General features: G+C 35.4%; 1 protein-coding gene across 5 annotated transcripts in view; it reads right to left on the bottom strand.

Moving 5' to 3' along the window:
• Window positions 1-24,765, bottom strand: part of LOC149791443 (diacylglycerol kinase beta-like) — a 264,102-nt gene that overhangs the window by 12,644 nt on the left and 226,693 nt on the right. For all 5 annotated transcript variants that reach the window (XM_089969976.1, XM_089969977.1, XM_089969978.1 and 2 more), the window contains exons 22-24: window positions 5,045-5,165; window positions 2,908-2,968; window positions 1,969-2,060 (exon numbers count right to left, since the gene is read on the bottom strand). In XM_089969976.1, the coding sequence (XP_089826102.1) occupies window positions 1,971-2,060; window positions 2,908-2,968; window positions 5,045-5,165 (272 nt within the window). In that variant the 3' untranslated portion in view covers window positions 1,969-1,970. The remainder of the gene's footprint in view (window positions 1-1,968; window positions 2,061-2,907; window positions 2,969-5,044; window positions 5,166-24,765) is intronic.

Raw genomic sequence — 24,765 nt, 5'->3', positions numbered from 1 at the left:
CCCAGATCTAACACTGTATAATGAATGGATAATAGACCCAGATCGGCCAGTGCATAATGGACAGTTTGTTCCCACATTTACCAGTGCACAATGGACAATATAGTCCCAGACCTACCACTGTATAATGAATGGACAATAGCCCCAGCTCTACCAGTGTATAATGGACAGCTTGTAGCTTGTAGGTTGAGGGTTTTAATGCCTTTTTTCAGCGCATGATATGGGAGCCAGTATATTTAGTCAAGAAGAATCTGGAGAAAACCCTGGGAAGAACCACTGACCCATAGGAAGCTACTGGTAAGATCTCTCACATAACCACAGTGGCCCAGCCGAGACTGAAACCCACACAGAGGTGAGCTGTCAGCAATTTGTAATGGTGAGTGCCTTAGACCAACTGGTCACCCAGTGTCCCAATGATTAGTTTATACTGAGATCTATCAATATAAAATAAACAGTAAAGACCCAGAACTATCAGTGTATAATAGAAAGTGTAGACCCAGATCAACTAGTGAATACTGAATAGTACAGCCCCAGATCATCCAGTGTATAATTGACAGTGTAATCCCTGACCTACCAGCATATAATGGGATGTGTTGATCTAGATAAACCAATATATGATGGACTGTGTACATCCAAATCTACCAGTGTATAATGGACAGTGCAGAACTAGATCTACCAGTGTATAATGGACAGTGAAAAACTAGATCTACCAGTGTATAATGGACAGCGTAGAACTAGATCTACCAGTATGTAAAGGACAACCAGATCTACCAGTGTATAATGGATAGTGTAGAACCCGATCTATCAGTGTATAAATGACAGTATAGAACTAGATCTACCAGTGTATAATGGAAAGTGTAGAACCTGATCTACCAGTGTATAAATGACAGTGTAGAACTAGATCTACCAGTGTATAATGGACAGTGCAGAACCAGATCTACCAGTGTATAATGGAAAGTGTAGAACCTGATCTACCAGTGTATAAATGACAGTGTAGAACTAGATCTACCAGTGTATAATGGACAGTGCAGAACCTGATCTACCAGTGTATAATGGACAGTGTAGAACCAGATCTATCAGTGTATAAATGACAGTGTAGAACTAGATCTATCAGTGTATAATGGACAGTGTAGAACCAGATCTACCAGTGTATAATGAACAGTGCAGAACCAGATCTACCAGTGTATAATAGACAGTGCAAAACCAGATCCATCAGTGTATAATGGATAGTGTAGAACCAGATCTATCAGTGTATAAATGACAGTGTAGAACTAGATACACCAGTGTATAATGGACAGTGTAGAACCTGATCTACCAGTGTATAATGGATAGTGCAGAACCAGACCTATCAGTGTACAATGGACAGTGTAGAAGCAGATTTACCAGTGTCTAATGGGCTGTAGATCTAGATATATCAGTATATAATGGTCAGTGTAGAGCTAGTTATACCTCTGCATAATGGACAGTGCAGAACAAGATCTACCAGTTTAAAATGGATAGTGTAGAAACATATCTACCAGTGTATAATGCACTGACAGACCTGAGTTGATTCTATTTCCTTTTGAATGAAAAAGGAAAGATAGCATCACATAATGGCACAGAACAGAAAACTTCAAAGTTTCTTTATTTGCTTTTTATTCTACATACCACACACATCATGGCTTTTCGAATAAATGTACACAGCATCAAAATAGTGTTGAAAATGCCAATCAAGTCCATTTTAGATATGACACCAGATTCTGCCACCAACTTATGAAGGCAACAGTCTCACTCAATGTAACTGTATTTGATAACTTTTAATGATCAAAGATCATGAAAAATTAAATCAATGCTCTAAATCCTAACAGTCTGCAAATGGCTTCAAATTGCAATTACTGTTCTTGGTAAGGATTATGAAAAATAAAATAAAAAGAGCTAAATCAACATGGTTTTATGTGCACTATATATTGTCAAAGCGAACAAAGTACTTACTATTATTTTTTAAAGATTTTAAAAAATGAGGATTTCTTGTTGGATGGTGGTGCGACCAACATGGAAACCTGATTCTTGTGTGTCACAGAAATCTGAAATCATAATAAGTAAATAAATGTCACATTACATATTGATGTTTTTTATAAAAAAATGGTAACTTAAAATTTCAACAAATCAATTCATTCTGTGAATTCTTTTATTGTCATGGGCATCACTTTCTGTAGGTACATAAATGTGTGTGGATTGATGGACTTTGAGTAAAGGATGGCTGCAGCCATGTCTCTTAAACATACTAATTTGAATTTCATCAAAAATGTCCAAGTCCCTATGGGTCCTTTTGTTTCATGGATTGCAGGCACTTTATATGTATGGTTTAGAGAAAACATGCAATTTATGAAAATTGGTACTTCATGAATAAGAATGCAAATCCATATAGATAAAGTATACTTTCTTAAAAGTCAAGTCCAACTGCAAAGAGTATAGACCCAGATCAGCTGTCACATGATTTGCTGTTGAATCTAGGTCTATGCAGTTTGTCAGGGTTAATTAGTAGATCAAACAACATGGGCCCTGATCTGCCAGCACAATGTGCTGGAAGATCAGGGTCTATGCTGTTTTAAGATGGAATAAACTAGTAAGAATGTACTTGTGGTAAGTGAATGGTTCTGCCCTACACCCCCTGAATTTTAAACTGTTGCCATCTTGGCAGCTAAACATTTTCAGTGAATTGACTATTTTTGTTAAATTGCTGCTGATTCAAAGTCCTCCAGATTCTGAAAGCTAATTTTGAACACTGACTCCATCTCACTATTTGACTATCTCAACCCATTTAAAAACAAAGCAATATTCTTTTATTCAATTAATAAAACAGGGAGGCACAATTCAAAAAATTAAAACTTATAAGTGTCACCATGGGGCTAACAAAAGCAGCTGACTTACAGTACAGGGAGGCTGCATCCATGGCTCTCCATCAATCTGCATGGGAAATCTCTTCCTGGTCCTGAAATATAGTACAAATTCACCATTTAGCTCATCATATATTTCAAACACGGTGAACATAATGTATTTATGAAAGATCAGCAGTTGTCAGGTCTCCTGGATAGGACTTAGGGAAAAGACCAATATGAAACCAGCTTTGTGCTTTAAACCCCCAATTAAGCAAAATTTAAATAATTTTTTTATAAAATTATCAAAAATTGGACAAATTACTACAGCACCATGAAAATATATCCAGATGATCAAAATATGCAAACTAACATGCCAATCAAACTTCATTTCCTCAAGTTCAGTAGTTTTTTTGTACAATCCAGCTAAGAAGCTAAGAAGTTATTACCCAAAAGTTCAAAAATGTCAAGAAAAGAAAAAGATTGCTTGAGTAGCCCAAATATTTAATCAGGTAATTAAAAATGCATGTAATGATGCCAAGCAAAATTTGTTTCTCCAGTGTTTTTTTTGCAATCCAGGAAACATGGTTTTTAAAAGAAAGAGTTCTTTAAAGGTAATGACACTCTAATGGATGAAAAAAAATTCCAGGAATCCAAGAAAAGTCAATTTCATCTTTAACTGATGAGTGCTAAAACCATCTCAGTGCTCAAAAAATCAGACAGCCCAATGCCCAGGACAACTCTAATTTTATATCAGGCCCCTCCTGTATTCTAAGTGACATGCCAGTTGGTCTTGTAAAAAAAAAAATTGAATTTGCTGAGATAACATTTATGTTCTTATGAAATGCAGACATTTATTTTCAGGATGGATTATGCTGAAGGCTAGTAAATTATTTATATTTAGCACCATGACTGCCCCTAACCCTTGTGAAGATCATTTATTTATACTTCCATCGAAAACGGGAAACTTTGTGTTCAATGCAAAGCACGTCATTTATGAATGGGGAACAGATTGCCTGGGTTACTATAACTAGTGCTCCAATGGCTTTTCCGTAGATGTGATTCTAAAATACTGTTTTGGATACTGATGTGCCAGAAAGAAGCCAGAACCAGTCTACTGTTTACCGGAACTATTTCAGCAATTCTTGCAACCAGTGCAATGATGTACGGCTGCATAATGTGATATAGGTTAGTGTGTATACATAAGTTGTTAACTGATTATATTATTGTTGTAATGTGGAGAGTTTGGGCCAAATACTCGATTTTTTTAGAAGTATTGTAAGTAATACAGGGATCAAATGTGGTCATGTTGGCTCCTGACTCATTGATAAAAAATTGACCGCCTTTAGGGAAGTTGAGATAAATAGGAAAGCCTGACTAAAAATGATTTTGGCAAAACCACTTCAGTAAGTGTTTTGTATGGTCTTGTTTAATTGCTATTACTTTGTTCAAGCTCTTTCAAGTTAATGTTTCATGAAAAATAATTCAGCTTTCCCTTGCTAGTACTTACACTGGACCTGAAGGAAAGCAATGCTTTAAATGAAATGTTTTGAGATCCAAATAAAGACTCAATTTTGTTTTTATCTTTTCATATTTGAAGTGCAGCAATCACAATGTTTTCTAGCAAATAATATAATAAGAAGTGGCAATTTTGGGCTCATGGAAACTGAAATCTAGGCTTGTGGAATTTGAGTCCAGGCTTGTGATTTTGTTTTTTAATCACCAGCCCTGGGCCTGTGTCTAAAAATATTTCTTTGAACACTGCATCTTGAATATTTTTCAGCAATAAAACAATTGTCAAGATGTCTTACTGTGGCAGCCATATTTGATGTGTGTGCGTGTGATTAGGATTTTTAACACAGCTTTAACAATTTTTCAGTTATATCGCTACGATGTCTGCAGTATGGCAGTTTTATAGTGATGTCTAGCACTGGGGCATCATGCCGCAGACATGTAGCATGATGTCGAAAACCAGTCACATTATCTTGACACCAGGCCGACCAGTCCTAACACTAACCTCTTAATGCTGACCGCCTAGCGAGGCAGCTGTTAGTACCATTTCTGTAAGTCTTTGGAATGACTGAAAAATTGTTAAAGCTATGTTAAAATCCAAAACACACACACAAGTTAATTAAAAACCCCACCCGAAACATTACTTTGGTTCCAGTAACTATAGCTAGTGCTACCTGTACCTGATAACTACAGATGAGCATTGGGCAAGTCTCTTGGCAGAGGCCCTTAGTCCTGCGTACACCTGGGCAGCATGCATGGAATTCTCCAACCCAACTACTTCTATCATTTTGTCACCAACATCTGGAAAATATAAGAAATATTTCATTATCATGCATCCAAGCAATTAACATAAACAGAGTACCAAAATACTCCAATGAATGTCAACGCAGATGCATTAAAATTCAAGCACTTGCCAACACTGTCCTTCTCTTACAACTGGCATGAATTTTGTGCATAACATCAATACCAAATTCATAACATAAAGAAAACTTAAAAAATTCTGTTCACAACTGAGTACCTATAAGTTATTATTTCAAGAGGGTTTCTTTCTGTTCACACCATGTCATCATCAGCATTACTAAATCTTGGATGGTTCAAATCCAAGTGTGGCAGGTACATGCATCTACAGCTATTAGCAATGGGTGCATCACAAAGGGCTCCACCTAATACGTTCGTTTGGCAGGACCTCAACAGATGAACTTTGGGAAACAAAGCTTGGCATGAGCTTTGAATGGAAAAACTTGTGTTGGGAAATGACACTTCACATGGGCCTTGAATGGAAAAACTTGTCTAGGGAAATGACAATTCACATAGGCTTTGAATGGAGAAACAAAGCTTGGCATGAGCCTTAAACCATGAACTTATGTTGGGAAAGAAAACTAAAAGAATGGAATTTTATTCCAATAACTACATATTATAGTGTTTCTACTGTAGGATATTGTAGATGAGACCCAAGTATAATGGTGTGAGCCACACATACTTTATTATTGTTATGTATATTTAATTTGTATTCGTTCTGGCTTTTGTCCTTGATTATATGTTAATTATATTTGATTTGTACTGCATGGCTGACCTTTCTGGTCCTTAAATTGTGTCCTAGGTTTTTATATTAAGATTGACTATATTAGAATTACTCATTCCTACATTAACATCCAAAATGGCTCAGTCTTTTAGTTGTGTTCAGTTTTTAAATTGAGAGGATTTATTTATTTAAATTATTCATTGGAATTAAAAAATGCTCATTAATAATTTCTGACTAAATCATTATCCTAGAATTATTGTGAATTCATTTAAAGGAATTTTGAATTATATCATTGTGATACATCCAGACTGTTAACACATCAACGCTATTCCAGAAGACTGATACATTAGCACTTTCAAGATTGGAATTCATTTGGAATACTTTATACTTTTGGAATTGTGATAGAACTTTTAGGACTATTTAGGGTTTAATTCACAACACTGAGTTCTTTTTAAATTTTCACTTTGTACTCTAGGGAAATAAATTATGTATTAAATTTTATAAAACTTGTTGGTTTGCACTTTTTTTGTTACTCAGTTTAATACTGATTTGATTTCAGAATTAAAAAGAAACTCTTTAAAAGAAATTATATTTTAATGAAGAAAATTGTAAAAATCTTTGAGCGGCATGACTAAATGGAATGACATCTTTAGCTATTACAAACTCTTATGCCATAAAGGTGAGAATTTATGCATAATACCTTGGTGATTAATGAATTCTTAACAGTAAGTACAAGGTAACAGTCATGCATGAGTTTTCTTATACACCGCTCCCTCGATAACTCGCGCCCAGATAACTCGCGATCCCGCTTATAATGCGGTGTCTGTCTTGGTTCCCGATTTTTTCCAGAGAAAATGTATTTAAAATATCTTTAAAATATGCTGAACATGAAAAAATTACAACAAGAATTGATAAATTAAACCTTGATAAGTTGCTCGTTTTATCATCGAAAATGGTGATTAATGCCTGTAAAAATATAATCCATATTTTGAAATTTGCAAATTCTAAAGAAGAATTAATTTCAGAGGTCTCAAAAATGCTTAATTACGCGTATTTGGGCGCCAATTTTTGATCTGGGACGCAGAAAGTCACTGAGGCAGGAGTCCTCCGTATGCATGTAATAGGTGCGCGGGAAAATTCAAAGATTTGCCGGTCCTGTTTCAGCCACCTGCTTTGTGGGAAAATGTGTTGATCAGTTAACTGTGCTGATATTTACAATGACAGAATTCAGTGACTGAAAGACTCTTTGATGTACTGTTGCCATTTTATAAGAGTACATTAAAAAAAAGAAAAAAAGAACATGATTCAACAGCTAAGCGGCTCGTTCAGAGGCTTTGACTAGCGGCCGAGTGAGAAAATGTACTGATATTTAGTGATTGAATTCAGAGGCAGAAAGACCCAGTTTTAAAATCCTAGTGAGACCTCTGTTTAAAGATATCATATATTATGTAAGTTTTTATGATAAATAGTTGTCAGTATACTGTAAATAAACAGTCTGGTGAAATAGCGATCAATGAAAACTTCTGGTAAATGCTAACAGGTGGCAACAGAGAATGAAATAAACACCAATTAAACGTTATCCTGTGTGAAAGTCACGTTCTAATCCTTTAATTCCGTTTCAGTGTAAACATTATAATCACAACATATTTTGTTCATTGAAAACATGAAAAGAGTCAATCGACCGTCACAACGAAACCCGTGAGTACTTCTGTGAGAACCTAATTACATGTAGATACCAGCTTTGTTTTGATCAACAACTTGGGGAAGTGTTTGTTGCATTAAAAAAAATCGATTACAAGAGACCTCGGGTGCTGGATTAAGGGTCTTGGAGCTGCCTTTGACGTAAAGCAAAACAGTAACAGAGACAACGTTGATGATAGTGACTTCGAATGTTTCAGTGAAACTGATGTCATTAATGCCAAGGCTGTTTGGGAGAAATTCGTACAGACTCATGGTCCTGAGATGGGCGTTTCTCTTGATGATATGAAGGAGTGGATTTGTGCTCACAATGATGGCCCCACAGCCGAATACATGTCAGATGAAACTATAATTATTTCTATAGCGAACAAATTTGCAGTAGAAGACGATTCTAACTGGAGTAACACAAGTGTTGAAAGTGATGCAGACGCAGATGTTGCACCCCCCCACCCCTCTGCACAGGAAGCAATCAAATATTTTGATATTGCCATAAGGTGGGTGGAGACCCAAAATGTTGACTACGTAAAGCTCGTGCAGTTGACAAATCTGAGAGATTTTGCTCAGCAGCAGAGAAACCAAGGAGTAACACACACACACACACAAAATAACTGATTTTTTCAAAAAGTGAATTGATATTTGTCAAGCGTGGCACAAACGGCAAGTATTAACTTGTTCTAATTTACGTTGTTTTAAATTTGTAGACCAATTAAATATGTTAGTACTGATTAACCCTTGTTTTTTTGTTTTTTTTTTGTTTTCCATTTTGCTTCTATCACATTCAAATCTATGTATCTATCTATCGTTCAATCGACACTGTTTCTCGAAAAGAGTCGATCTTTTGTATATAAAAAAAACCCGTCTAATTTGGATCATACAATAAAACTAGAATGTATCCAATTCAACATAAAAATTAGTGACATAGTACACAATGTGTGAAGTGGTACACATGTTAAGCGAACGGAAACCACGTGGAATAATGTTTTCGATGATCGCCTCAATATACTGTAATTTATCCTGAAATTAATGTTGTTCTATGAGGAAATAATAAAGTACACCGTTATGAAGAGATATTTATTAACAGTTAATCTCAAAATGATTATAAAGTGAGTATTCAACAGTATAATCTGCCTACCCCCCCCATTTCTCCATTATGTCGTCAATCCCTTTATTGGTTTTGGGCTTATTTTATAGGTCCCTCGATAACTCGCGCCTCACTTATAGTGCGGTTGCTGTTTCTGGACCCCGATGTGCGCAAGTTATCGAGGGAGTGGTGTATTCAATTCATTCTCAATGTCAACAAAATATTTATATCTAATGCTGAATTATGGACACTTTATGTCATTCAAGCAATAATATAGTTACTACCGGTAATAAGAAATAAGTCATTGTGTTGTCATCCGCGTGGGCACTCGGCAAGTGCAGAAAATTACATTGTGGTCCCAGATCTGCGTATTCAGTATAAATGGATGCATCTAACACTTATGCAGTTTTCTTTATCCAAAGGAAGTATTTTTTCTTTTACATATTTCTGAACTGAATTGAAACTGAACTGCAATTATTGATAACAGTACCGCTGAATAACACAGTCAATGGAATCTCTGACTTGAGTGTAAATTCACTTCAGTTAACTTGATCATCAAGAGAATGCAGGTTGAGCACTCTCATTTAATGCAGACTTGCGAAAATTTGTCTGCTGGAGGAACACAGAATACAAATGATGTCTCTTATTCATTCTGGTCTAAACTTTATCTTTGTGGATGAACTGAGGTGGCATTTTTTGACTAGTTACTTGCCAGCTTCAGCCAGCACAGTTCTTTTCCTTATAAAGGTGGTTTATTTTGTTACCATCAAATTAATGCTTTCTCTGCAGTGTTTTTAGGGACAGAGGAAATCTTTTTTACTTATGGTTTTAAATAATACAAGTCCTGCATATATGGATTAAATCTCTTCAAGAATTGAGACAGAAAGAAGAGAGATTCAAGATTTCTTATTTTCATGGGGGTTTCTGTCATCTGATACAATATTTGGTGCAAATATACAAGGCTAGTTTGTTTGAAATCATGTCCTTTTCTCTTCATGGACCATACTGGGTCTTGTTTGAAATCATGTCCTTTTCTCTTCATGGACCATACTGGGTCTTGTTCATGGACCATACTGGGTCTTGTTCATGGACCATAGTGGTCTTGTTCATGGACCATAGTGGGTCTTGTTCATGGACCATACTGGGTCTTGTTCATGGACCATACTAAGTCTTGTTCATGGACCATACTGGGTCTTGTTCATGGACCATAGTGGGTCTTGTTCATGGACCATAGTGGGTCATGTTCATGGACCATACTGGGTCTTGTTCATGGACCATAGTGGGTCTTGTTCATGGACTATGATGGGTCTTGTTCATGGACCATGATGGGTCTTGTTCATGGACCATAATGGGTCTTGTTTGAAATCATGTCCTTTTCTCTTCATGGACCATACTGGGTCTTGTTTGAAATTATGTCCTTTTCTCTTCATGGACCATAGTGGGTCTTGTTCATGGACCATACTAAGTCTTGTTCATGGACCATACTGGGTCTTGTTCATGGACCATACTAAGTCTTGTTCATGGACCATACTGGGTCTTGTTCATGGACCATACTGGGTCTTGTTCATGGACCATAGTGGGTCTTGTTCATGGACCATACTGGGTCTTGTTCATGGACCATAATGGGTCATAGAATCATGCTCTTGATACTCCAAACATTTTTCACTTGTAGCGATCTAACAGAGCATCATGACTCCATATTTCAATATCCTGGCCTCATCACTTCCTCAAAATATAAAGGACCTGCTGAAGTAGTAATAAATTGCATTGCTTCAGATGGGGTGAATGTACCCATTTGAGCCAAAGTAAAAAGTTTATTCGGTTGTAAAGGTGTAAATGATTTGGATGAGTGATATTTGCTTCCTAGAACCTTTTTCTTTAGGTCCATGCATTTCAGCAGTAAAAGCCCTGTTCATTTTATGAAATTTTCTGTCCCTTTGAGACGTTTTGGTCACTCATTTCTTTGAGAAAATCTTCTATAGTAAGTCTTATAAGAATCAAGAGTTGTTGTTTTGTGCTCAGAACCATCAGTGTTTCTAACAGAAACAAACAATTCAGCAGGTAGTTGATTTGAATGCTCAGGTATTCATCTATGTTATGTTTCAATTTCCAAAACCCAACAGTTAACCTATGTTTTATATCTCTTGCCATTCATACCATGGTATTTTTCTTTTACACTCTTTAACTTAACTCATTAACATCAATTTTTCCATATATATAATGGTATATAATAACTTTGCAGTGCAATATTCTTATGTAAAGATATGCTGTGGAAAGCAAAATAATGAGCATTGGCAATCAGGGGCCATAACTCTAAATGACAATGTGGAGCTGATCAAATAAAACCCACAAATGGCATCTAACTCATGAGACAATGTATACACCATTGTGCAGTACAATATGTTGAATGGCTCCTGAGCTACACTTGTTATAAGCTGCTGCTATAGTGGCAATGTGATATTCATAGAAATATAACAGTAACTCCATCAAAAGTAGACTTAACTAAAAAGATGAAACCTTTAAAAGTACATGTTATAGGCAATGACATCCAATTATATGTAAGAGTTTCAGGATCATGCTGGTTCAATGGAATATTCATTGTGAAAATACAGAGTTAAATGTCATGGGCCATAACTCTATTCAAAATGATGTTTATGGGCAATTCATGTACAAAAACAGTATCCAATTATGTTTACGGGTTGCAGAACTACGATTATAACAAAAGGTGTGAATGGACTGACAGATGGAAAATGTTATTACCATAAGACTTGACACAGGTTCCAGATGCAACAGTGAAGTAGTTACTCAGTCCAGTATGATGTAATATAAAAAGCCAGATATACCTGTTTAGTAGTCACCCAGTCTGGTATGAGGTAATATACAAAGCCAAATGCACCTGAACGATGGTCACCTAGTCCAGTGTGATGAAATACACAAACCAGATGCAGATGTACAGTAGTTATCCAGTCCAGCATGATGTAAAACACAAACCAGATGTACCTGTACAGTAGTTATCCAGTCCAGCATGATGTAAAACACAAACCAGATGTACCTGTACAGTAGTTATCCAGTCCAGCATGATGTAAAACACAAACCAGATGTACCTGTACAATAGTTACCCTGTCTAGTGTGAAACGAAACACAAACCAGATGCATCTATACAATAATTACCCAGTCCACAGTAGTTAACCAGTCCAGTGAGATGTAAAACACAAATCAGATGCACCTTTACAGTAGGTACCCAGTCTAGCATGACATAATACAAAAACCAGATATTCAAGTCCAGTGTGATATAATTAAGCCACATGCACTGTGAGCTAGTTACAAAGTCAATAGAGTACAATTACTGTAAACAAAGATATATGTAATTTTAATGTTGGAATGAGAAAAATAGGACTTGCATTTTGTGCATATTCACTGCAGACCTACTTTCTTCAGGATACAAGTAATAGAAAAATTGCAACATGGAAAACAGGTGTTTATCAAGTTAAATTTTAAATCTTTTTCTTACCAAGCAAATACAGTAAGATATCAATTATCTGAACCCACTGGGTGCCATGATTTCATCTAGATAATCTGATGTCTGATAATTGAATTTGGCCCAGAAAGTAGAACTGTCAACAAGTGTCAAGGGGCACCTTTCTTGATGGATTCTATTCATACCTGTGACTTCTATTAACAGTTATGATTGTCATTGATTGTTGATTGACATATAATTATGTAGATTCAGACTCTTTAATCCAGCTTGATTATCCTGGGATTTATGTATGACAAGTTAAATGTTGTGATATCAGCACTCAATTAGTGACAATCAAGTGTAAGATTATACATTTTCTTTTTATCTCACTCTGTCTCCCTCAATCCGAATTATAAAAGTTTCACTTTAAAAATATAACTTAGCTGTTCATAATACCACTGAAATAATAACGGTACAAGATTATTATATTGTGTTTGCTGTAACAACTCACATATAGTATAATGAGCCTGCAGATCAGGGTCTATCTTGTTATTCTACTGATTATTCCTAACAAACTCGACAGACCCAGCTCTGCTGATGCATTGTGTGACAGCACATCTGGGTGTATGCAGTTTGCAGTTATATGCAACTATTTATGGTGTGTGTGTGTGTGTGTGTCTGTGATTTTGGTTTTTAACGCTGCCTTAACAGTTTTTCAGTCATATCGCAATGATGTCTGCAGTGTGGCAGTTTATAGTGTTTGGTATGACTCGGCTGGGGTTTAAACCTGCAACCTCCTGCACCCGAGGTGGATGCTCTAACCACTAGGCCACCGGAGCGATCTCAACTATATATGGTACTTCTGATTTATTTTACACTGCTCTATATTGGCATCATGATCAGGAAAGTTACATTAATAATACCTGTACATCATAATAATAATAAGTAAATAAGACACCGTAGCTATCCATACACTGGAATAATCTGGATAGTTAGTATTTTACCATAAAAAAATTGAAAGCAAAATACAGCTGAATATTATTTAGCTGTTCAAGTAAAACTGATAGTTTAATCTTCAACTGCACTCTTCACTTTAAGGCCCTTCATTAAAATGATTTCTGTTATATGGCAGGCATGGACATGGATGCCATTTCAGTAAGTGATCATAAAATTATATGTATGATATGCTTCATCATAAAGTGATCTCATTATAAGGCAGTCTAAGTATAGGCTGTATACACTATGGCTCCAATGAACAGTGTTATAATGAGGGAATGCTGTATATCATGTACTTCATTATAACACAGTCTCACTATAATGTAGTACACATTATGGCTCTCATGGATGGTGTTATAATGAGGGAGTATTGTATATCATGTACTTCATTATAAAGCAGCCTCATTATAATGTAATACACATTATGGCTCCCATGGATGGTGTTATAATGAAGGAGTACTGTATATCATGTACTTAATTATAAGGCAGTCTCACTATAATGTAATACACATTATTGCTCCCATAGACAGTGTTATAATGAGGGAGTACTGTAAATCATGTACTTCATTATAAAGCAGTCTCACTATAATGTAGTACACATTATTGCTCGAATAGATAGTGTTATAACCAGGGAATACTGTAACTAAATTCTAAAATTTAAAATTAATGGCTGGCAAAAGAGAAACACAAAGAAGGCATGGCTGACTGATCTATCCCTAAATCTGTTTTAACGTCTATGATAAAAAGAAATAATCAAAATGGACATGCAATGTCATCTTTTCATGGTGGATAATCCAGAAATCCATAGATACCAATCTTTGCAAGCACCGAGTTCATGTTTTTAAAAACCCATTGAGACTACCCGTGTTGCTGATTGATATAATCTTTTAAAGGATTAAGAAATACATTTGGTAGTAGAGGATTAGCAACATTAAGTGAGAAAACTATCATAGCATATACCGTAAAGGACTGCATCAAAGTTAGTGACATAAGTAATACCAATGTTCTCTACAACCATCAAAAAAGGGAATGACCTGTTGCTTCATGTCTATTTCAAGTCTCATACAAAAGCTTATGAAAGGTTCACTATGACATGACTGTTAAAGTCGTGCATGCCATTGACGATCTATGTTGATCAATGTGCTGTCATACATATATCTCAGTCTATAAGGCATTCCTTTCCACATTAATGTTTAACTCAAGCTGTTCACAATTGTTGAGCTTTTGTCTGATATTGATTTGTGATGCATCATTTATAAAAAATAACTTTTTGGACTACACCGTGGCAATTACCATTTTGACTTTAATCACCTTGAATATGATTTTTATCAAAACAGAATCTTGAAATATCTATTATATTTATTAAGCATACTGAAAAGGGCAACAATGTGAAAGCCTCAATTAGACAAGTTACCTTGATACCATATCATAAATCCAACTGTTCATTCAAGATCATCGACAGATAAGCTTTATTATCCTTTCATGGTGGCTGAAGATCAAAGGAATATCACTTGATGAAAAGCCATTATTTTCAAGAGAGATGGGATGTCCAGGAAAGTTATATTGGATTTTTCAAGTGCCTCATCTATGTTAGCATCTGCATATTATTCCATGTGGTCAACCATATCTTTATAAGCTAGAATGCTTCTTGAACCTAAATAGTAAAACAATGCCCCATGTCCACAAAATTTTGTATGGTATCAATTTTTCATTTAAGTACATATTGAGAAATTATTTTTTGCTTGATTGAGAATTGGTAGTTATATTGGTTTAAAAAAATGGCAATATTATTACCAATAATCCAACACTATATTCTGGGCTCAAAATTAGGATTATTTTTCACTAACCCACATGATCATCAATTTTTTTTACTGATCCTGCTAAATTTATCTGATTCTGCTAAAATCAATCAGTTCCTAATTCAACATTTTTTTTTCATTAGCGTCAACTCAAAACAATAACAACTGTATTTCAACTACAAGACTCACAAAACGTTGAAACTTCATACTCAAGCTTCTTCAAGATGCTCATGTTCAAAGATGCCATGATTTGCTCTGCTTCCGAGGAACCCATTTTCTGTTCTCAGTTCAAATATACCTCTGCCAGTATGTGTAGAAAACTTGCCTTGTTTGATTCCAGGGATGATTTATTCAAGTTTTCATGCTCATTAAGAAATGAAGTACCCTGGGTGCTTTAATATTTCTCTGAATACTCATTGCAGAAAGAATATGATCCTAACATGGAACCATTATTGTTATTTTTCTCCTTATAAGGATTTGTATAGTCTTGTAATGGAATGTGAAGAAATCAAATCCATGTGTGAACTAAAGTTTTTGTGATTTTGATTAATGATGTTTGTTTTTGCAGCATCAATGCTCACTGTAATTTGAAATTAATTGATAATTACATTACGATATCATCAATGTGACGGAACTTAAGCTAGGCGTATAGGATTTCTGGGAGAGAATAAATGTAAAATGATACAAATGCAACTTACTAAGTAATGAGAAAGATAATGTATTATTACTGTTCTAATAAATAATAATCACATTATGCCCCTTGAAAGAAAATTACAAAGTCAATGAAAATTATGTGATACCTAATCAGTTTATAACATGCCCTAAATTGACTATGAAAACTTTGTTTAAGAAATCTATGTAATCTCAACAATTTTGTCATACTAAGAAAAAAAATCACCGACCAATATAACCTTTTGTTTATAAGATTCTGATCATCAACCTGTCAAGATTTTATGTATTTTTAAATACCCATTCAGCAATCAGTGACATGGTGGCAATCAGTGACATGGTGATTGGCGATCAATGAAATGGTTCTTGGCAATCAGTGACATGGTGCTTGGCAATCAGTGATATGGTGCTTGGCAATCAGTGACATGGTTCTTGGCAATCAGTGACATGGTGCTTGGCAATCAGTGATATGATTCTTGGCAATCAGTGATATGGTATTTTCCCCCAAGTTTTTCTATGTAATGATGCTTAATAGGGGAGCTATATTAAACATGAGAAATTACACATCAGCTTATAAATGATGACATGTATCCAGACTGCTTGGACCCTTAACTATGAAAAGTACATTTGATCATTCCTAATATTGTCTGACACTCAAACATAAGGCACTATGGATCCAGTCTATTTTACTGAGGGGTGGGGCTCATTTTTGAAGTGCAATCAGAAATGGATATCCAGTGGGGAAATGTATTTCTAGGTTGATGGAATAAATAGACAAATTTAAGGGTTTTGAATTTGCCCCATCATAGTAATTATGGTACTGCAGCTTATCATGACTCTCAGTAAAATGTCTAAATCATGGCATCAAATAAATGGAATAGTTGGATGTATCAAATCTGGATTAATGAGACTTGACTGTAAATGGATTATACCTACATACCTACCTAACCATCTATCCCCATGATAAACACAGGGTTATAAATGATGAGATTGCCAAGATGGGTGTATAATATAACAATGGCTTCTTAGATATTAAAATAACAAAACTGAGAAAGCATGAGGGATGGGTTTACCAGTAAAGACCAATTTATCATTAAAGAAATATGATATGGTAAATATTTTCTGCTACTGACTGTTTTGGATCATTCTCGGTAAACTTCTTTTTACAATACCATAGCAACAACCAGCAAAATTTCTACCTGTTGGCAGGTACATCTTATTTTATGGCAAAAATAGTGGAAGAAGATTTGTCATCTTATGGATGAAGCCTTTTACAGAAAGTAATAAAAGTTTTCCATGAAAACAATCTCCCAGGCAGCCTTAATTATGGGCCATAACTCAGTTCAAATCTTTCAGCTAATTACTCCGTAAGATATTGTCCGCCACGATTTTGGATAATTGTATCTAGATTGCATGCCACACGAAGCACTGCTAAAGCATTACATGCAACTTTCCTGGCTTCCAGTCACAATTAAAAACCCTGAACACCTTGAGCTGATGATCACTTTGGATAATTTATGGACATTAAGTGCTAAAAACACATGATGATTGCTTGTTTTAAGTGCTGCAATCTATGATGGCCAAATTATTGATGAATAGTCCTTACGAGATAGTTTACAAACATGATAAAAGCGGTCATTTTGTCTTTCATATCAGCGATAAAATTTGTCTGCCTACATAAAGTGGAAAATGCTGGGTCATTGGGTGAAAGAAGAGAGGAAATGAGGATGGAAAAACAAAGGCCAGGATAAAATCAAGCAGAAATTCAGTTGTATAAAGATTGTTCATAATTACATATAAGGGATGAGTAAATGACTTCAAAAATCTTTTTGTAATTGAGGCTGGAGGAGTTCCATCCATCAAAATGAAATTTTGATCGATGGGCTCCAAGCTAAACAGCTAAACAGAAGAAATCACTGCGTGACAACAGTATGACACAAGTATATTTTTATTTGGTGGCTTTTCATTTTATCTGTTTAGGAGAGGCTTATATACAATAGAATATACAATTAAAAAAAGAAACAAGCTGTATACCAGAAATACAAAATATCAGAAAAAGAACACCAAAGTATGCTCAATGTCTGATAATGCGAATTTTAAATGGTTTTAACAAATTCCTATCTTTTCTAATGTCACTCATTTTGTACTGATGCAAATTACAAACAAATTTCTCTTTGGGTACTTTTAACATATTTTAGTATGTTGCCAACTGTTGAATACAGTAGAACCTGTCTTGAAAGACCACCTCTGGTGCCAAAAAATTATGGTCTCTGAAGACAGGTGGTTTTTCATAACAGGTCACAATTTTATCTGATTGATAAATTTGTGCATTGAGAATATGGTCTTTCAAGACAGGTGGTCTCACATAACAGTGGTCTTTAAAGACAGGTTTTACAGTATTCAGTTTTACCTCTGGTTTACTAAAACAAATCTAATCATGAAAATGCAAACAAACAAAAAATCACAGGAAGTTCTTCTTCTCAGCTGTCATAAAAGCAAATAATAAGTACAATATATGGAAATAATGTTTATAATTCTAAAATTGTCCCATCTATGTATTTTATTTATCATGGGCCTGTGCTAAGAGTCACCTGCTTAAGAAAACTGCATGTCATGCTCAGTCTTCTCTAATGTAGGTGGTATCAGTATTGATAAAATCACCTAAAAATCTCATTCATCTCCACCTTTCTTCATCACATGGAGATAAATGGATTCCATTCTTGGACTTTTCCTTTAATTTCCCTTTCAGCTGAGTGTTAAATTGATAGTGCCCAGTAAAGATTGCTACCTGGATATGGTTACAATCCTGGCAATTTTAAGTAAATGGATCATCAATTATCACTGTAGTAAAACTGTAGTTGAATACTGTAAACAGGCATGTAAGACATCAACGGACTGATCAATACATAACACTATCATCAGGCTGATACTGTGTTACACTGCTGTAGACTGAAAACAATCTCAGGTGGAAAAGGGGATTTTAGAGGCAAATAAAACAAAGCAAAATATCCAAGCACATTAGTAAAAAAAAAACTGCTGTCTTAGAAGCTTGTATGTATGTATGTATATATCTATCTATCTATCTATCTATATATATATATATATATATATATATATATATATATATATATATATATATATATATACACACACACACACACACACACACACATACACTCAGGCAAGATTAAGGTCTGCAGAAGAAACGTTGTAATGGAAACTAAGAATGATTTGTGCATGTAAAAAAAAAAATATCACAGAAGTTTAAATTAAGATTGATAAACCAGCTCCCAATCCTGTATTGGAGTCAAAATATGCTATCAAAATATTTCATTTGTCTGACATTTGCTTTCAAAGAACACATAATAGACTAAAGATTCAATACCCACCCAAGCCAGCCTGTGTTGGCTACCTTGGGCATAACCTAGAAAGGGTACTTAACTCAAATTTGCTCAGTATGATATTGCCAATAATGTCGTGTAAGCATAGTTAAATAATGAACAACAACCAACTTTTCAAACAAGACCTTAAGTAAGTCTGACATTAACTTTATTTAAATATTAAAATGTTTCAGACTGATTGTTGAGTTAATGCTATACTTCACAGAAAATTTACTCAGTTTATAAATCTAAACTTGCTTTTGTTCAGATTGTTCTAAATTTAAATTTCATTAGAAGATTGGAACTATTAGGATTTGGGATTCAAGAAAGGGGTCAGAGTGACAAAATATTTATCCCAACACTTTATAGTGTAAGAGACATTAAGAGATTTTGATACCCTTCATCTTTCTATCCATCTGTCATTCTCTCTCCTTCTAAACAGAAAATATAAGAATCACTAAGTTTGATCAACGATAATGGACAATAACTATTATAAACATAAAATTAACCTAATTTTGTAATATCACATCCAGTGACCTTGACATTTGACCTTAGATCTTTGAAGACTCAGAAGGGGCTGCCCTTCCTAAAAAGAAATGCAACCATGAAGCTCATAAAAACAGAATCTAGAAATATGAGGAAAGTGCAGAGTATAATTCAAAATGACAATTTTAGTTCCACTGACCTTAACATTTGACCTCTGAATCCCCCAAAAATGAATAATAAGATTTCTAAGTGTAGTAAATCTATGAAGTCTGATGAAAAATGGATCCATTTTAAACTTGAACTGTGAAGTGGAAACCAGACAGGGAATGACAATGTTGGCTCCAGTTATCTTGACTTTCACCTCTTGGCCTCAGAATTAATACCGAACTACCTTTATCCAAGTGAAATGATCCTGATCATGGACTTCAGAAGTCCCAAAATCAACAAGCCTTCTGCCTCTACCTATGAGTAAGGCACAAATATGGCTTGAGAAAACAAGCTAAGGTTATGTTGTGGAAATCACTTTGTCCAGAAATGGACAGATGGACATTGCTGTTCTATATCTTCTGAAACCTTTGGTCTTGGGGAATTGTGGAATTACAGCAAGAAAACATGGTATGTTACTTCCCAATATGGTCATCATGTATACTTGTTGGCTACCTCTCCAGAAATCCCTAGGAGTCAAAGGTATTACTCTGGCATTTGTTGATATTTTCTGACCAACTTTACATATACAATCACAGCCTGAAGACAACAAATATTTGCTACCAATTTCAGATTTTGTCCCCTGGGATGGGATGGATGTGATAGGTGGATGGCATGCAATGTGTGTGTGTTTCTTTCTTCATGTCTGTGTGAGACAGGGAGGATGGGCAGTATATAAAATAATGTGGGGATTTGCCATGGTAAGGCAATGAACTACCTCTGGCTTGTTTATTTTATCATTCTGTCCTGACTAACTGTACATTTTTTCCCCCTTAAAATGCTAAGAAAAATTCTGGATACATAAATTAACATGACTTGACCTTCCAAACACAAAAGTTAAGTAAAGCAAAATATTTTAAATGTTTTTACAGTAGGGGTCTTAAAAAATTTAGCACGCAAGCTGCATGTGGCCTGCCAAGCCGTATCCTGTAGTGGCAAAATGATTGGCATCACAAGGTGTCATGAGAAATAACAAAGCTGGAGCGACCATTGGGCAATCAAAAATGCCCTCATGCAGCAATCAGGGTGGTTTGAGTTTGAGACCCCTGTTTTATAGCAATAAATTTATTCCGATAGTTAAAAGAAACAACAATGAATTTTTAAAATTTGATAATCCTGACCTCATCGAAATTAAAGTTACTAAAATCTCAGAATTTTAAAGTAATAAAATGAGTACTTTATGCCAATAAAATAAGTATGTTATGCCAATAAAATAAGTACATTATGCCAATAAAATGGGTACTTTATGCCACTAAAATGAGTACTTTATGCCAATAAAATGAGTACATTATGCCAATAAAAAGAGTATGTTATGCCAATAAAATGAGTACTTTATGCTAACAAAATGAGCATGTTATGCCAAAAAATGTGTGTTATGCCAATAAAATGAGTATGTTATGCCAATAAAATGAGTACATTATGCCAAAAAATGAGTACTTTATGCCAATAAAATGAGCATGTTATGCCAATAAAATTAGTACTTTATGCCAATAAAATAAGTATGTTATGCCAATAAAATGAGTACGTTATGCCAGTGCCTGTTGTCAAGATGAAATCTGACGTATTTTTTGTTGTGGAGAATATATACTAAGGACTATGATCACATGGTCACATATCGATACTGTCAATCAAATAATCTTAAAAAATTTAGCAAGGGAACTATTTTTTGTAACAATGTAACATTTACGTGATGGACAGATTATGCTGAAAATGAGCAGAATGTCGACATGAAACAGACGGGTAACAATTTTCTTCCACCACACTGAAAAATGCGATACTACTAACACCAACAACAGTGTAACCTGCCTTAATTGACATCTCTAAATAAAGGACACAGGGTCATAAAGACAATCTTAATAAATCTACTTTCTTAATTTCACTGTGATAATTAACCTCTGTGTATAGAAGATTTGCACACAAAGGACTAGCTTTTGTGACCCTTCAGTGCTCTAGTAAGATCAGTTTCACTGTAAATATTTTTGTCATTGGAAATTCACATGTATTCTAATGATCATATGCAACATTTGTTACAATATATTCAATCATATAGTGACTTTATAAAAAGCAAATTCAATGACATCAAAGTGCACCAGCTTGATGTCATGCAACTGCACAGCAGCTGTTCCATGCAGATACACAATGTCAACTGCATCTTTAAGATCTTGTATGAAATGCAATATAACATTTTAGTGGCCTGTAACATCCTGACCAGTAAGCTTTCCAATCTGTGCAACAAATGGGTCTTAAAAGGGTGATCTTTATTTTTGTGTGTTCAAGAACATAATTTGTTTAGACAATACAAACCAGATGGGTGTAAGGAAGCAATATATGCCTAAAAAACACTGTAAATAATGGCTGTGCAGAAAGCCATGACTTGCCTACTAAAGCCTACTAAACACTGCAAATTAGGGTTGTGCAGAAAGCCATGTTTTGTCTACTATACATTGCAAACTAGGACTGTACAAAAAGCCATGTCTTGCCTATTAAACACTGCAAACAAGGGCTGTGCAAAGAAAAGTGTCTTGCCTACCAAACACTGCAAATAAGGGATGTGCAGAAAGTCATTTCTTGTCTACTAGACAGTGCAAATACAGGCTGAGCAGAAAGTCATTTCTTGTCTACTAGACTGTGAAAACTAGGACTGTGCAAAAAGCCATGTCTTGCCAACTAAACACTAAATAAGGGCTGTGCAGATTCCCATGACTTGCTTATTAAACAATTTAAACTAGGGTTGTGCAGAAAACCAAATTTTGTCTACCAGACATTGCAAACTAGGACTGTGCAAAAAGCCATGTCTTGTCTAGACACTGCAAGCAAGGTTTGTGCACAGAGAAGTGTCTTGCCCATAAACAATGCAAATAAGGGCTGTGCAGAAAGTCCTGTCCTGTCTATTGAACACTGCAAACTAGGGTTGTGCAGAAAGCCATGTCTTTTCTACTAGACATTGCAAACAAGGGCTGTGCAAAGAGCTGTCTTGCATACCAAATACTGCAAATAAGGCCTGTGCAGTAAGTTATGTCTAGTCTACTATACACTGCAAATGAGGGTTGTGCAGAAAGTCATGTCTTGTCTACTAGACACTGCAAACTAGGGCTGTGCAGAAAGCCATGTCTTGTCTACAGGATAGTGCATAATAGGTCTGTGCAAAATGCCATGTCTTTTCTACTAGACATTGCAAATAAGGGATGTGCAAAGAGCTGTCTTGCATACCAAATACTAGGCCTGTGCAGTAAGTTATGTCTAGTCTACTAGACACTGCAAATGAGGGCTTTGCATTAAGTCATGTCTTGTCTACTAGACATTACAAACTAGGGCTGTGCAGAAAGCCATGTCTTGGCTACTAGACACTGCAACTAGGGCTGTGCAGAAAGCCATGTCTTGTCTACTAGACACTGCAAACTAAGGCTGTGCAGAAAGCCATGTCTTGTCTACTAGACACTGCAAACTAGGGCTGTGCAGAAAGCCATGTCTTGGCTACTAAATATTGCAAATAAAGAGCTGTGCAGAGAGTCATGTCTTGCCTATTAAAAACAGCAAACAAATGCTGCATAGAAAGTGACGTCTTAGCTCAGGGGTGCACAACCCCTGGCCCTCGGGCCCGATTTGGCCTGCGAACTTGTTCTGTCCGGCCCTCAGGGCAAATTAAAACAACACAGAAATCTGGCCCATGAACAGTAATTATATTAAAGAAATTAGTGTTTGTGGCCCTCGAGTGGTCTTAGAAAATGCAATCTGGTGTTTGGCCAAAAACGGTTGTGTACCCCTGTCTTAGCTACTAGACACTGCGAAGAAAGCTGTGCAGAAAACCATTTTTACCCTATCAGAAACTGCAAACAAGGGCTTTCCAGAAAACCATGTCCTGCCTACTAAAATCTGCAAGCAAGGACTGAGCAAATGGCCACATCTTGCCTACTAAACACTGCAAACAAGTAAAGCTGTAATGATTAATCGGCCATACTCGTAATCGGGCCGATTATTGGAACAATCGGTATCAGCAGAAATAATCGGTGCTGATGTAAACAAATTTCCAAAATATAAATTTAATCATAACAGTCATCTTGACATGGCTTGAATTTTAAATCAGAAGTAAATAGTGGATTTGGTTTTTTTGTGGAAAGACAGTATATTCTTAAAAGTAAATACTTTTTAACATACTTGCTGTAAACTACCGCTGATTGTCTGCTCACAACAAATCATCAATACCATGCATGCACTCATCCCAATCACAGCAGTCAACCAGCCAATGAGGCCTTGTGTGGCTATTGAACTTCCAGCATACACATTACATGATGGTCCTGGCTTTTAAAAAGTTGTCGCCAAAAAATAATTGCCAATCTCAATATTTTGTTGCTAATTTTCAAAAAATGTCACCAGAATAAGTAGTGAATATTTTTCCAAGACTATTAATGTAATGGGCAATGAAAATTGAAAAAGATGGGACAGTTATTACTTTATTGACAACAAGCAATATAGCCATAATATTACAAAATAAATCATTACATGACTGTTTTGCACTACTTCCACGGTCTTTGCATTGCGCATTACCGTTAATGCATTATCAGATGTAAAATATCTACTTTCCTTCAGTCTCTCTATTTTTAATAGAAATATCAGGTATTAAGCAAATCTATATTATGTATATTATTTTCCAAATAATAGTTTTGTAAGAAACTTTATTTAGATAATGACCATTTAATACTAAAACCCTATGATTGTACTTTGCAATGTAAGATAAGTGACGTATAATGTGACCGTCGATTTCATTCATTCAGGAATTAAATGCCCCCCCCCACTTTATGGCTAGCTTCACATAGTACATCTCTGTCAACCAGGAGTTCAGAAATTTATTTTTGTCACGCTTTACATGCTTTGCTTGTTAGTGAACTGCTTCCTAAATCCCAAGAATGATCACTGAATGCTGTAGATTTTTTCTTGACAAGCAAATTATGATCTCCATTCCCACCAATGAAACTTACACGAGTCAACTTGACCTGGCATTACTGTAATGTATATATAAGCATTGATTACCATCATTAAATTAAAAGAAGGAATGAAGAAACATATCACACAGCATATGTGCCCCCAAAAAACTAATTTGGAATAAATATG

Source organism: Sinohyriopsis cumingii, chromosome 9, assembly GCF_028554795.1.
Source record: "Sinohyriopsis cumingii isolate HCF-2022 chromosome 9, ASM2855479v2, whole genome shotgun sequence".
In the NCBI taxonomy this organism is placed as follows: Eukaryota; Metazoa; Mollusca; class Bivalvia; order Unionida; family Unionidae; genus Sinohyriopsis; species Sinohyriopsis cumingii.
This window is presented reverse-complemented; position numbering and strand designations above follow the sequence as displayed.